At 47.4% G+C, this 16,125-nt stretch overlaps 1 protein-coding gene across 1 annotated transcript in view; it reads right to left on the reverse strand.

The window, feature by feature from the left end:
- The window catches only part of TCEANC (transcription elongation factor A N-terminal and central domain containing), a 10,670-nt gene extending 2,945 nt beyond the window's left edge, over positions 1–7,725 (reverse strand). The window contains exons 1-3 of the mRNA XM_007517477.3: positions 7,593–7,725; positions 6,779–6,881; positions 4–604 (exon numbers count right to left, since the gene is read on the reverse strand). Of these exons, the coding sequence (XP_007517539.2) occupies positions 4–596 (593 nt within the window). The 5' untranslated portion in view covers positions 597–604; positions 6,779–6,881; positions 7,593–7,725. The remainder of the gene's footprint in view (positions 1–3; positions 605–6,778; positions 6,882–7,592) is intronic.
- Positions 7,726–16,125: the final 8,400 nt, after the last annotated feature.

A 16,125-nucleotide genomic window follows, 5' to 3' on the forward strand; every position in this document is an offset into this window, starting at 1 on the left:
TGCTCTTCAATTTGTCTCGCGAAGTCTCGCCGCAAGGTAGCTGTGGGCTGGCCTGCAGAAGAAGCGGCCAGAGCTTCATATAACAGTTCTGTGCACTTGGTTCTCACCGGCGCTGTGGGGCCCAGCAGCTCACTGGCTCTCTTGTCACTGCCCCTCCTGAACTGTTTTTCTGGAGGTCCCACTTGGCCAGCGCCGTTTCCAGGCGTTTTCGTGGCCTCTGTCAGAACATCTTGGGGTAGGGGCAAAGAATCAGAAATAGAGACGCCTACTGACTCCTGTTGCCTTGGGTCAAGAGCGAGCCCTGGACTGCCTTCTTTTTCCCCACCCACAGGGAATGAACTAGGACTGTCCTGAGGTTGATACAGAGCCTTCCAGTCTGACAGCAGATGTTTGGCTCTCCTCCTCAAAGACACCGTGGGGCAGTTTTTAAGGACTCTGTGCACAGCCCTGGTCACATCGGTCTCTTGGAGGTGTTCCTTAGTCACTTGAAGAGTTTCGAGCTCAGTGAGGTGGCTGCCAAGATCCTCAAAATCCCTTTGAGACACCAGCTGCTCAATAAGGGAAGCTCTGGCAGCGATGTGCTTCTTGTCAGACATCTTCACAGCTGCAAAGAAAAGAGAAAAGGTTTCCATTTTAGGAAGCTTGATTGCCGGATGCAGACTCCTGACAGTAGCAGAATGTTTCCTGCCAGTTACCTGTGCAGCTCTTTCTGAGCTCTCCAAGGAAAATGCGTGTGACGTGTTAGAAACCCAAACCTACAATGTAGCATGGATTCTGTCTCCGAAGTCTGATTTGTAGTAGTTTAAAAAGGGGGAGGGAGCCAAGACATTATCTCTTCCATATTGTTACTGTTCTTAACAAAAAGAAAGAAAAAGTATCATAAGAGGGAGGGGGCATTGTGACCAGCTTCTGCCATGAACCGCTGCTATTCAAGAGAGACTCACTGGCGGATCTGCTGTGACTTTCTCCACCATCAATTTACAGTCAGTGATCTTTCTAGGGCACTATCAGTCAGTCCCTGTGGATGGAATTTGGTCTGGATTTCTTCATCTCTAATTCGGCAATCAGTGATCTTTCCAGATCAACACTCAACTCCTCTGGGTAGCGTTTGGTGCTCATGCTGGAGTGAAATCACGCCAGTGTCTCCATCATGGGGTGCAGCTGAGCAAGGCTGGTCATATTCATACCCCCATATTCGTCTAAACACCCAAACTACCTGCCGACCTTATCATGTTTTAGTGGCACTTGTGCATATCAAAGAATGTGAATCAGGGCAGAAAGGGGGGATGCTAATGTCCTGAGGAATCTGAGAACATCGTGACCGGAGGGCTCGGGAGGCAGCCCATGCCTGGCCGCGTGGGCCCCCTACGCCAAAAGGCTGCATCATGTTCACTGACTTCTGAGTAACCGGTGACTTCGGACTGACTAGTCTCGATGTCAGAATCTGGCTCCATGAACTAACTCTCCCTCCTTCCCTCTCTCCCTCCTCCCTCCCCGCCCCCTCTCTCAAGTTGTAAAACATTTCTTGGGGATTGTGTGAGGGTGACTCCCATCCAGGACAGGCCCATGTTTGCTTTCTAATCAGTCTATTTTTCTCTCCACATAATGAGCAGGAGCGATTTTGCCCAAAGACTGCCTGTGGATCCACACCTGCTCTGGCCCATCAGGGCTTCATGGGCACACAAGCATCTCAACGGCAGGGACCCCAGAGGCTCCCATTCTATGACTACGGATATTAAATCACCCTCTCTGCACACAGAGGCTAACAACACGGGCAGGGCAATAGACAGGACTACGGTCAAACTTCATGTCCTTCTATTTCCACAGTTATTTCAAGGAAATGAGATGTAGAGGCTGTTGATGCAAGGATTTTCTTCAAGTTTAGAAGCAAGCAGAAGGCCCTGAAGTAGCTATAAAGGAGCTCGACTCCCAGCTCACAGTAATATGATTACTGAGAAGCATGTTTTTGGAGGATACTGAATGGCATGGGAGGAAAGTCATAATAGGATGGATGTCAGGTGTAAACAGTCAGGATGGAAAACTCTGTAGACCGAAGATAAAAAGCTATCATGGGGCACGGCACACGAGAGGAAAACATGTCTCCATAAAAAGCGGCACACATTACACACAACAGACAACACGTAGAATCAGCCCCAGTGAATTAAGAAGCCGCAGCAGCTCCACACAGTGGAGTCAGACCCTGATGCAGGGGATGGCCTGAGCGGGCCTGCAGAACACTGCGCCCGTTTACGTCAGACAGCCCGAACAGGCAAATCCAGAGACAGAATGCAGAGGAGGGGCTCACTAGGGCAGCCGGAGGGGCCTCTGGAGGCAGGGGATTGGGGGTGGCTGTTACCAGGTGTGGGGTTTTCTTGGGGGACGAGAAAGCCCTCCATAGTGGACTGTGGTGATGAGTTGCACAGCTGTGAATGAACTAAAAACCACAGAGCAGGGCACTCTAAGTTTGCCAGTCCCTGTTCAAGGCGCCAGTTGCCGGTCTAGCTTCGCCGGCGGGAGATAGACGACCAGGGACTCATGGCTGAGCTGGGAAGCAGTATCTCGTTTATTAATCAGATACATCGCCTTTTATGCATCTCTTCACCAGAAGTGACAAGGGAAAGGAAATGACTAGGAGAGGGGACGGAGCAAAAAAAAAAAAAAAGAGCGCGAACAGAACATAGAAAGCTTCCATCTAACCAGTGGGGATTAAATCAGTGAAAACAATGATTATGTAAATAGACCACAGCCTCAAGCAATGCAACAGAAGGGGTCTTAAAAGCAGAATTTAGAAGCATACTAACATAAGTTGACAAATTGTACAGTAGGGGAAATGGACCAGACCAAAACTAGTATGAAAAACAACATAGAATCTGATACCTCTCTTTTCTTAGGGTGTGCTGGGGATTGAACCCAGGGCCTTATGTATGGGAAGCGTGTGCTCTGCCACTGAGATTATAGCCCAGTCCAAAGTCTGACCCACATTAAAATTTTCTTTTAATTTTCTTTGGAGATTTTATTTATTTACTCATGAAGATAGAAAAAGAGAGAGAAAGAACCAGACATCACTCTGGTACATGCGTTGCCAGTTGCCAGGGATTGAACTTGAGACACCTCATGCTTGAAAATCCAGTGCTTTATTCACTGCGCCACCTCCCGGACCACGTGACCCACATTTTCTTGGAGTGTCACATGCAAAGAGAGAAGACTGAAAATAGATAAAATAGTGGCAGTTTCTGAATGGTAAAGCTTCTGTGTGTCGCTCTATTCGTCTTTGTCTTTCCTCTGATGAATATATTCTATTTTCATAACTACACAAGTTGTCAATCGAACAGAATAATGTGTGCACGTGACGGAATCACAATATGCACTTTAGATATCTGCCTATTGACAATAGGGATGGAAGCTGTGGAGACAGCTCAGTCCCAGCACCACTATACACCAGAACTGAGCGCTGCTCTGATCGCTCTCTTAATACTGAATAAATCTTGAAAAAGAAAGAAGACACGGAACGTGGATCTGAGTCCAGCCCGGCCCCCACCACATCAAAGGATTCGTAGTGGCCAGTGGGAAGAGTTAGGACTCCAATGGCTCTGGATTCCAAAGCTCTGTGTTTTCACATCAGTATTTCCACACGAAGGTGAGAGTGCTGCTTAGAGTGGCCACCCTGGGAATTGGAGACATCCATTCAGGGCTTCTGCTTCACAATAACAAGTCTACACTCCCTCCCTGGAAATTGGCTTTTCAAGTCCACTTTTTGGCCAAGCACGCAGATCCATGCAGGCTCACATAGACAGACAGACAGACAGACAGACAGACAGACAGACAGACTTGCACACACCTTAGTGCCTTAATGCCCTTATGTACTGAAACCATGAAGCTACAGCTCTGCGTCAGCCAACACCTAGTTACAATCAGAACACATCTCTTCTTATGTTCAAAAAGTTCACTTTCAGAGACAGAAAATAGTCAAAGGTCTTCCTAAGAATCAAAGGCTCAGCTTGGGACACAGTGAAATGGCAGTGCACGGGACTTATATATAGAGGTCCCAGGTTCAATCCCTGGCATTGCCAACAGCCAGGGCTCAGTGGTGCTCTGGGCAAAGAAAAGAAACAGTCAAAGGTTCAGTAAACCGTGCAGTGCGAGACGGCATGGGAAAAACATACACACAACCTCCAAAATAAGCAAGCAAATGCACCCTTGATTGCTAAACATCTTGCAGAACTGTGTGTCTGAGATCATGAGATCCGAAGGAAGCCGAGCAAACAAGTGGCAATGAGGGATGCCGAGCAACTCCTAGTGGCAGCAGCCAAGTTGGTGGCCTCCTACCAGCACTGTCCAGGAGGGCGCTTTGCTGGAAGCCAGCAAGGTGGCTAATAAGAGACAGGTCTAGAGGGCCATGAGGAGCTTGGGCAATATTAAACTCAGCAGAATTGCCCAACACAAGGTCAGAGCTTCAAGGGATCCTGAAGGGCTATTTCTGCTTTGTCTTATCAGCAAAACTGTGTTCATGTGCGCTAGGTGGGCAGAGGCTCACACGTTGATGTGTGACCACGGGGCCCTCCATTTCGCAGGTCCTTTTATTGACCTTTCCTCTCTATTTATTTACTTTTATTTATTTTTGTTGTTGCTAGGGCTTCAGTACTCTAGGCCAACTTTTTGAAACAGAGAGGGAAAGACACCACAGCACCAAAAGTTTCCCAGTGCGGTGGGGGCCAGGCTCAACTCTGGGTGGTGTGCACCGCAAAGCTCTCTTGCCAGCCCTACTTCTAATCGTTAATTGTGGCAAAACATAAGAACTGTAAAACAGACGGTCATAACTCTATTTCTGCCGCCTGACTTCCATAACCCTATTTCTGAAAGACACCAAGCACTGTTCCCCCACCCATGGACTTCTGGTGCTGCCAACATGATGTCAGGGATCACATCTGGGGTTTCACACAGAGTAAGGCTCACACTGGCCGCCGAGCCACCTGCCGTCCCATTAGCTATTTTGGAATGGAGAGCTCAGCAGTGTTTTAAGTACATTCACATCATTGTGCAACCAACCTCCCAGAGTCTTTTCATCTTGCAAAACCAACTTTGTTCTAATTAAACAACTTCCCATTCCTTTCTACACCCAGCTTCAAACAGTCTACTTGCTGCCTAGTCTAGAAACCTGCCTACCATCAGAGATCCCCCAAGTGGAAGCAGATAGTATCGTGGCTGATGAGACATGACGCAGCCTGCGTCAGAATCCCTTCCTTTTCAAGGCGAAGTCACTGTGCGCACTCCACGGATCTTGTAACCATCCGTTCAGTGGACACAGGACTGCTTCTACCTTTCGGCTCTTGTGAGCAGGGTTGCTTTGGATGTGGGTGTACACATCTCAAGACCCTGCTTTGAACTCTTTTGGGGATATACCCCAATGTGGGGCTGCTGGAGCACACGGTAACTCCCTTTTCAATTTTTTTTCCTTTTTTTTTTTTATTGGGAAATTAATGTTTTACATTCAACAGTAAATACAATAGTTTGTACATGCATAACATTCCCCAGATTCCCATTTAACAATACAACCCCCACTATGTCATTATGTCACTATGTCATTCCCTTTTCAATTTTTTTGAGGAACTGTGATACTGGTTCCTATACTCCTATTTTGTTTTCACATACGGAAGGGCGCATCTACTGATGACACCAAGGACTGAACCGTTACATAAATGTTGTTTGGGTTACCATCAAAAAGCTGCACTCTGAATCATTCCAGTGTCTAGAATAAACCTACCCCCACCCGGGTCCTGAGTCTCCTGCCTGTTTTAAACAGCATCTAAATCCCACTAAACTGGCTTCTCTCCCGGCAGGACAACCATGCAGAGAGAAAGAAAGCATTTCGCTCTGCGAGGAGATAATGTGCAGTGGGACAGCGACGTTTTCAGAGTGCCGTAAATACATAAAGTGTGCCCAGAAAGCACTGACTATGTGCCTAGCTTTTGACAGATGCTGGATCCAGAGCTTGGCCTGGAACAAGCTGGCAGCCCTTCCAGGTGGTCAGTTACGGTGGAAGTGGCGTCCCTACAAGGACAGGCACTGGTCTGCCTGCTAGGGTCCACGCAGGAGGGACGTGCCATGCAAGCTGGGCTCCCTGGCGGCTGGCCAGACCTTCCACTTCTTCACTGCCTTGGCTCTGACTCACTGCTTTCGGCTAGAGAAGTCACTCTAGTTCAGATCTTCAGAACTGATACCCTCATGTCCCTGCCTAAGGCCCTTCAGAGGTTGCCTCTGCCCTCAGGAGCAGGAGCCCACACTCCTATCCTTGGCCAGCTAGGCAAGGAAAGCCCCTTCCAGCTCTGGCAGGCACTGCCCATTTCCCAACTCTCTACCTTTGCCCCTGAGCCTGGCACTCCTCTCACCAGGCCTGGTTCTCAGCCCCGCCTCCAAATCTGAGTCATTGGGAGAAATGAAACACCCCACACAAATCCACATAAGGTCGGGGCTTCAGCCCAGACAGAACAGATGAGAACCTGAGGGCCAGCCTGGGTCATTCGTCAGCTCCCCAGGTGATGGGGACGGAAGTGGAGCTGCTACCCCAGCTCTGCACACACAGGCTCGACTCCCCTGAAGCAGCAGGACAGTCCCCTCAAGACACAGCACCCCTCAACTGCGGACTGGGCTAGACGAAGCCCCACGGACCCAGGAGCTATTAAAAACGATTCTGTGCGCGCGTCACCCGAAAACATTCTGGGCGAATCACAAGTGGTGACCTAGTGCTGGGAGTTCCTGAGCCGCCAGTCCTGCCGCGCACCTTTAGCAGTGGCATGTCAAGCGCGCGTCCATCCACGCTGTATACTCAGTCATCTCGCTCCTCACAGCAGCCCAACACAGGGACGTGGCGGCATCCAGGGAGCCTGTTAGAAACACCAAGGATTAACACATGGCTTTTAAACGGTGTGTCTCACGTCACCATCATCTTAGTATTATTTTGTAAAGAATTACTTACTAGTGAGAGAGAGAGAGAGAGAGAGAGAGAAGAAAGAGAAAGAGAAAGGGGAGGGGGTTTATGCAGAGGACAGGAAAGAGAGAACTAGAGCATTGCTCTGCCTTATGTGGTGTCTAGGATCAGACTCGGGACCCCATGCTTGAGAGTCCAATGCTTTATCCACTGCACCACCTCCTGGTGAGCAGTGCCTCACATTAAACAAAATGATTTTGCCTGCTATTTTCAAGTGACCACAAAGAATGCCAGCCTTCTGATTCATACCCAGCAAGCACACAGCCAGTGTTCTCTAGACTCAACCAACAGCTTCCTGTCACGTGTGCAGAGCATCAAGGCAGCTCCCTCTCCTCTCTGCTTGGGGGCTTCACTGGGTCGAGCTGCCCACTGGCCGGTTTGTGCTCACCTGACCGCACTTAGTTCTAGTTCCAAAAGACACCACTCCAAAAATTCAAGTTAAAAAAGGAAAGGGGGCTAGGGAGGTGGCTCTGAGCAGAACACATGCTGCAGCCTGAGGCCCTGGGGTCAATCCCTGGTACCACATACAAAGACAGCAGAGTGTGCCTTGCAGTGGGAGGCCCTGGGTTCTATCCCGGCACCTTAAAGAAAGAAGCATGGTGCCTACCGCAGGCTAATCAACGGGGCTCTAGTCAATCCTGTTGGGGAGGAGGAGTGTCAAGAAGACAGTTTCCAGAAGTAAAGTGTATAAAGGAAGCTGGCTAAGGCTCTTGACCATTCTGTGCCTCAGTTTGCTTGCCTGTAAAATAGGGGGGAAATCCATCTTTGGAATAAAATGATTTAATGAGACAGTTGAATAATGAAGTGCTTAGAACCAGTAAGCATGGCTGATAGTTGCACGAATCCACAATGAAACCGTTAGATAAATCTCTCAGACCAGAGGGCAGGCAGACTCAGGTAAAAGGTCAGGCACTGACTCCACTTCTCAGGCCATCCTGGCTCTATAAGGACTGCTCAGCTCTCTTGAGCGAGAGAAGCAGCCAAAGAGATCCCATAAGGGGTGTTTTGGGGGGCCAAAAAAGATTTTCTTCAAAAGCAGGCAAGAGTGGGAGAGTGGAGCTTAAGGTTTGCAAGCTCGAGGTTTGCAGCTTAAGCTCGAGGGATGCTCTGGCTCTCTAGCTCCCAGGATAACTGCATTTGGCTGCAGGCTAGTCTGCTGACTCCTTTCTGGAGCAATGGGACCCAACAGTATCTAGTGGAAGCCACAAACACTAGACATTCCCCGTGACAGTTTTCCGGCATTAAACTGAGAATCTATTTAACCCAGTGTGTCCAAAGGACTGCTATTTCAACAGTGAGAGTTACCGTCAATTGAGAAGTGTTATCTGCTTTATATAATTTTTTAAAAATTATCTTTATTTGTTGGATAGAGACAGAAATGGAGAGGAGAGAGAGAGAGATAGGGAGAGAGACACCTGCAACACTGCTTTACCACTCACAAAGCTTTTTCCCTACAGGTGGGGGGGCAGGGTTTCAAATCTGGGTCCTTGAGCATTGTAATATCTGCGTTCAACCAGGTGCGCCACCACCCAGCCCCCTCATACTAATTCTCCAAAGCTCCCTGATTTACATTTAGGATACACTTCAACAGAGACTAGCCACATTTCAAGTGCTCAATAGCATGTCTAAGACTTAGCTAGCTTGTAGCAACCCCAGTGAACACAGTTCTAAAGTGGGTGCTACCAGAGAGAATGCTTAAACACCGATACATACCCTAGCTTCTGGATGCACATAAAAATAGCTTAGACAGTGTCGGCAAGAGTAGGCCCTGAATATTTGTTGACTGCACATAAAGTATTGTAAATATAACTAACGGTGTAGTGTGGTCAAGATGCAGCCCTTCATTAAAACTGCCCAAACTCTGTCATACAGAAAAATCACAGTGAGGGAAATCTGCAAAAAAAAAAAAAAAAAAAAGGCTAGTAAGAAACCAGCAGCAGTAACCTGGGTTCCTGTCGCTTAGATCTCTAAGGTCTACAGAGACCTCGACTTCTGGCCACAGCCCGCACACCTCTCCAGGGGCGCAAGGCCCAGAAACGCAGTCCGACGTGGCGCCGGTGCTTCCATGTGGCCAGCAAAGGCGCGGCGGCGGGAAGGACCCGTGGCCCGCGCAGGGGCCCCCGGGTGGGGGGCGTCCCGCAGAGCCTGCTCCTGCCAGCCGTCCGAGACCCCGCCCAAAAGTAGCGGCAAGTAGCAGCGGCCCCGAGCGATCTGCCCACCCCGGAGCCGCGGCGGGAGGGCGGTGGGGGCAACTCCCGGGCGCCTTGGGAGCCTCCCGAGCAGGGGTGGGCTTCCACCGCGAACGTGAGCACGGCGCGGCGCGGCGCGGCGCAGGCGGAGATACGCGAGCGCAGCCTGAGCGCGGCTCGCCAAGAAGTCAAAACGAAGCCCAGGAGCGGTCCGCGGCCTTAGAGTCCCACAGGCCACTTCCGGTTCCCGGGGCGCGACCTCAAACATCCAGCCAATCCACGTGCTTAGACTCTGGACCTCGCGCTTGCGCGCTGGGCAAATGGCGCCTGCTCAGAGCGACCGGTGGGCGGAGCCAGGACGGTGGGCGGTTTGGGGGCGTGTCTGGGGCGGGGCCAGGAGGCTCCAGCTTTGCTCGCAGAAGCTGTTGTCAGGGTGTGTATTCTGGCACCTGTGCCTGAATTCAAAGCAAGTAGTCCCAATAATAGCTTTTTGTAATTAAATTGTTATTTATTATTGGATACAAACAGAAAAATTGAAAAGGGAGGGGGAGATAGTGAGGGAAAGAGGCAAGAGAGACACCTGCAGCACTGCCTCACCACTCGTGGTGATTTCCCCCCGCAGGTGGGGACCAGGGTTTTGAACCTGGGTCCTTGCACACTGTACTGTGAGCACTTAAGCAGGTGTGCCATCGCCTGCTCTCCTCCCCAATAATGTCTTTAAGCAGTGACATCTGAACTACTCAACCTATCCATTCTGCTCCCAGTGAATACAGTGCTCATCTAAATATTGCTCAACGTCTAGACAAAAATGTGTTTTCACTATTTATGTAATGCAGCAATAATTTCGGTCACATTGTCTACACACCTACCGTTTCAGATTAGTTGAGAGGAAGACCGTAGGTGGTCTCACACTACTCCAGCTGGCTTCTCACCTACAAAATTTTCCAGGAGAAAATTTCTAGTCTCCAGACCTGTCATTCTTTACAAACAAAGCAATTTCCTGTGCCTGAATGTCTCAACACTATACATAGGGAGAACTGCACTGCTTTTGGTCAAAATATATGCACAGTATAGTTATGAATCTGTTTTTTAAATTAATTTTTTTAAAATTTATTTATTTATTCCCTTTTGTCGCCCTTGTTGTTTTGTTGTTGTAGTTATTATTATTGTCATCGTTGTTGGGTAGGACAGACGGAAATGGAGAGGGGAGGGGAAGAGAGAGAGGGGGAGAGAAAGACAGACACCTGCAGACCTGCTTCACCGCCTGTGAAGCGACCCCCCTGCAGGTGGGGAGCTGGAGGCTCAAACCGGGATCCTTGTGCTTCGCGCCATGTGAGCTTAACCCGCTATGAATCTGTTTTTTGGTGTTTTTTTTTTCTTTTTTCCTCCAGGGTTATTTCTGGGCTCAGTGCCTGCACCATGAATCCACCGCTCCTGGAGGCCATTTTTTTCCTCTTTTGTTGCCCTTGTTGTAGCCTCGTTGTGGTTATTATCATTACCATTGTTGATGTTGTTGGATAGGACAGAGAGAAATGGAGAGAGGAGGGGAAGACAGAGAGGGGGAGAGAAAGACAGACACCTGCAGACCTGCTTCACCGCCTGTGAAGCGACTCCCCTGCAGGTGGGGAGCCGGGGGCTCGAACCGTGAATCTGTTTTTAAGGTCACCATATAATTTATACATGTGCTTAAAATATTTGTAATGTTTTGAAGAAGTGACATAATATTATGACTCCTGCTGTCTCTTAAACAGAGCCCTGTGTGTGAAGGACGATCCCAGACTCCTTCTCTTCCCAGATTGTTTCCTGAGATGAGAACTCTGCTGTGAGGTCACAATCACTTTCCCTACTGCGGGGCAGTGTCTCTATGGCAGCTGGGACACCTGAGAGTTTTCTTGGCTTCCCTGTTACCACAAGGGTACATGTGATAACATGTTCAGTTCCCTGGGGTTCATTTAAGAGCCTGTGGCTTCTACAGCTCTAAACAGCAGTCTCAAGTGCCTTTTTAAAAACAACTTGGTTCAAGGCTGGTTCCACATAGGCCCTTTAAATCTGCCATGTAGACTTGAAGCAATTGCAGATATGGCGCCCACTGGCAAAGCAGTGTCCTGTTTCTGCCTGAGTCTTTCTCTCTTTTACCTCCTGCTCTTGCTGTTCCTGCACAGTCATCACCCTTCAGATTCTTGCTTTACTGGAAATTCCAGCAGTGTTCAGAGATGCCAGTATTTTATAAACATGGGGCATTTAAAATTTTTTTTTTAATTCTCAACAATAATGCAAACATCCTTGCAAATCAGGGGTATAGGTCTGATCCATTCTTTTGAATGGCTGTATGACATTCTATGATCTCCTATTATGGGCATTTACTTTATTTCCAAATCTTTGTGTGTTTACATGTGTACACGCTGCTGAGCTTACGTCCTTTTTAAATTTTTTAATATTTATTTATTTTCCCTGTTGTTGCCCTTGTTTTTTATTATTATTGTTGTTATTGATGTCGTCGTTGTTGCATAGGACAGAGAGAAATGGAGAGAGGAGGGGAAGAGAGAGAAGGGGAGAGAAAGATTGACACCTGCAGACCTGCTTCACCGCCTGTGAAGTGACTCCCTGAAGGTGGGGAGCTGGAGACTCGAACCAGGATCCTTACGCCGGTCCTTGTGCTTTGTGCCACGTGCGCTTAACCCGCTGCGCTACCGCCTGACTTCTAGCTGAGTTTACTTCTATGAGATAGATCATGTGAAGTGAAATTAAGATTCTAAGAAACATGTTTTTTGAAAGGATTAAGTGACATTCACACTATATTAAGATTTCCCATATTTCTAATCAAAACTGCCTGGTACTAGAGCCAAAATAGACACATAGACCAGTGGAATAGGACTGATCACCTAGTTTTTCCTGGAATTGGCATGTTGCACCAAAGTAAAAGACTCTGGGGTAGGTTGGGGGGAGAATACAGGTCCAAAAAGGATGACAGAGGACCTACTGGGGGTTGTATTGTTATATGAAAAACTGAGAAATGCTACGCATGTACAAACTATTGTATTTACTATCGAATGTAAAATATTAATTCCCCAATAAAGAAATAAAAAGAGAATTTTCTAGAAGGAAGGATCTTCCCTATATGTTCCTTTTGTACTTTCGTAGTTTATATACCATGTAAATGTTTTACTGTCCAAGAATAGATCAAATTTAAGGCATAATTTCAATTAAATCTATATAATATAATAACATAATTACTGAAAGTGATGTTTCTATTGAAAATTTCTAGGGTGGAGGGTAAATAGCATAATGGTTATGCAAAGAGACTCTCATGCATGAGGCTCCAAAGTCCCAGGTTCAATCCCCCACACCACCATAAGCCAGAGCTTAGCAATGCTCTGGTAAAAACGTAAAAAAAAATAGGGGGGGGGGCTGGGAGGTAGTGTAGCAGATTAAGTGTACATGGCGCAAAGCATAAGCAGATTAAGTGCACATGGCGCAAAGCATAAGCGGATTAAGCGCACATGGAGCAAAGCGCAAGGACCAGCATAAGGGGGGTCGCTTCACAAGCAGGGAAGTAGGTCTGCAGGTGTCTGTCTTTCTCTCCTCCTCTCTGCCTTCCCCTCCTCTCTCGATTTCTCTCTGTCCTATCCAACAACAAGAACAACAACAATAAAAACTACAACAAGGGCAACAAAATGGGAAAAATGGCCTCCAGGAACAGTAGATTCATAGGGCAGGCACCAAGCCCCAGCAATGACCCTGGAAGCAAAAAAAGAAAAAAATATCTATGACCTGGAAAAAATCTTGTATTACATGAAAAAAAAGAACACAAATTGAGAGACTAAAATGTTATTCTTTCTTATGCTTACATAGCACATATATATTTCATATCATATAAATAACAAAATAAGAACTTATTAAAAATATTTCTGACAATTCAAATCCAATTGTGAGGAGAATGAAAACAAAAATACACCAAAGTAAAAAACCACAGTCTGTGCATCAAAGGAATCATCACCAAAACAGACAGACAGACAGAGTGTAAGGAAATCTTTCCATACCATACATCAGACTAATAAGCAAAATGCAAAAAGAATTTATGAAATGAAATAATAAAAAAGCAAACAACCCCATTTTAAAAATGGAGGGGAGGACATGGGCAGAAACTTCTCCAAAGAGAGATTCAAAGGACCAACAGACATACCAAGAAATACTCAATGTCACTGCTGGTCAGCAGAATGCAAATAAAAACAAGATACTGCTTCACTCCTGTGAGAATGCCATATATCAGAAAGGATAGTAAAAAACAAATGCTGGAGAGGTTGTGGGGACAAGGGAACCCTCCTGCACTGCTGGTGGGGATGTCAGTTGGTCCAGTTCCTGTGGAGAGCAGTCTGGAGACTCATCCAAATACCAGATACAGACCCACCCATAGACCCAGCAATTCCAGAGCTGAGGATCTATCCAAAGGAAAGAAATACGCCCATCCCAAGAGGCCTATGGACACTTATGTTTACAGCAGCACAATGTGTTATAGCCCAAACTTAGAAGCAACCCAGATGTCCAAAAACAGACGAGTGGCTAAGAAAGCTGTGGTACATATACACACACAAAGAAATACTATGCAGCTGTTAAAAATGTTGAAGTAACCTCTTTTGCCATATCTTGGGTGGACCGCGAAGGTATCATGTTGAGTAAGATAAGTCAGAAAGAGGTGGTCGAATAGTGACAGATCTCACTCATATATGAAAATTAAGAAGCGAGGGCAGGAAAGGAAAGTCTAAGGTGAAACTCGGACTGGGTGTGCTGTACTGCACCAAAGTAAAGGACTCTGAGGAAGGAGGGAATGGGGTGCGATAGAAGGGTGCTGGGCTCCTGAGGCCTGGTGGTGGGGAGACAGTGTCTTGCAGACACCTATCACGGAGGTCGTATCTGTGTGTCGACCACCGTGCTGTAAACCAGAACCCCCCCCCCCCATGAAGTGCCGAAGTCTTCAATGTAAATTGATACAGCAAATAAAAATGTATTTGGGCATCAAAAAGTAGTAACATGCACACTATTTTCAGATTTCCCCATGTTTCTGTCTAATATCCTTTTTCTGTTCCAAGAAGATGCCAAGTTTGTTTGTGTTTGTGTTTTGTTTTGTTTTTGACCAGAGCACTGCTCAGGTCTGGCTATTGGCGGTGCTGGCGGTAAACTGACCCCAGGATACCTCAAATTCAAGGCCCGAGTGCTATCACTAAACTTTAGAGAGAGTCTTAGCAATTAAAATATTTAATAACAGCTTTGTTTTTGAGGCATTATGATTCATAAAATATCGTAATAAAATGTCTACTACCATCTATTCACTCCTCTATCTCCTCCTCTTCTCTTCTGCTCCGCTAGCCTGACGCTCCTCAACCCAGCCTCGACTCACGTCACGCTGGGGAGGATGAGATTCGATCCTGCAGCCTCGGGTCTGGCAATCCAGATTTTCAACCCTGAAAGAAGCCTGGACACAGGACAGAGTGGAGGGGAGGCAGAGGAAGCAGGCAGGAGATTCTAAGGGCGGGCTCCGCTGTTTGCCACCAGGGGGCACTGCGAGCACTCTGAGAAGAGCTCGGAAAAGTGTCAGCGTCAGCAGCCAGCTTGGCTGGGCAGGAGTTGCAGCTGGAGATTCCGGAGGACAGAGATTTACAAAGCACAGTCACGGGACTAGAAGGGGGTGAGGAGGTGAAGAAACTTTTACCATCGTCCTGAGGGGCCAGAAGTTGAAAAACAAGAACAGAAGGGAAAACACAAAGCAGAACTTGGACTGGAGTTGGTGTATTGCACCAAAGTAAAGGACTCTGGGGTTGGGGGCGAGGGAGGGTTCAGGTCCTGGGACATGATGGCAGAGAAGGACCTAGTGGGGGTTGAATTATTTATTATGTGGAAAACTGGGAAAGATTATGCATGTTCAAATTATTGTATTTTACTGTCGACTGTAAACCATTAATCCCCCAATAAGAAATTAAAAAAAAAAATTCACCCGAGTACCTTCTCTTCATTCTCATTTCTCACTAGCATTTCACGGAGTGGCGGCCAGGTTAGTTATTCATTCTACTCACTATAGAAATGATAAGCACGGGAACTGGGCGGTAGCACAGCGGGTTCAGCGCACATGGAGTAAGGAGCCCCCTTGTTCGAGCCCCCCCCCCCCCCCCCCCCCCCCCCGTCCCCACCTGCAGGGGGTCGCTTTGCAGGTCTGCAAGTATCTATTTTCTCTTCCCATCTCTGTCTTCCCCCGCTCTCCAGTTTTCTCTGTCCTATCCAACAACAGCAGCTATGACAACAATAACAACTACAACAAATGCAACAAAATGGGAAAAATGGCCTCCAGGAGCAGTAGATTCGTAGGGCTGGCACTGAGCCCCAGCGATAACCCTGGAGGCAAAAAAAAATAAAGAAAGAAAGAAAAGAAAAAAAAAGAAATGATAAGTTTTGAATTGTCCACTGGGACCATTACAAACAGTGGGATTGCTAGTTGATAATTCTGTTTTGGGTTATACATGGTGTAGATATGTATGGTTTTGTTTTTCACTGCAAATGTTAGCTTTCTTTTAAAAATTCTCTTTTATCTCCCAAGTTTCACACACTCTTGACTAATTTTTCTGCACCTGACAAAGGGCAATGTGTTTTAAGCAATACAGTCGGTGAGCTCAAAGTAGTGACTGAGAAGGGAAGGGCCAACTAGTCCCTCCCTGCCCAATTCCATTTCCTCTGGGTCTCTTCACACTGCAGGTGTAGCCCCAGGGTGGGGGCAACCATGACTCACAATCAAAGCAAACACAACCTAGAATGAAAATAGGTTTCTACTGCAGTCTGAGCAGAGAGATACAGAGGATCTATCTGGTGGTCAAGACCACACACAGGGGAGCTCTCTGCCTTTGAGGCGGCCCTTTCAGCTCCAGGCCAGTGTCTGGGCTCCATACATCTAAGAATCATCTTACA

The sequence above is a fragment of the Erinaceus europaeus genome, chromosome X (genome assembly GCF_950295315.1).
Source record: "Erinaceus europaeus chromosome X, mEriEur2.1, whole genome shotgun sequence".
NCBI lineage: Eukaryota > Metazoa > Chordata > Mammalia > Eulipotyphla > Erinaceidae > Erinaceus > Erinaceus europaeus.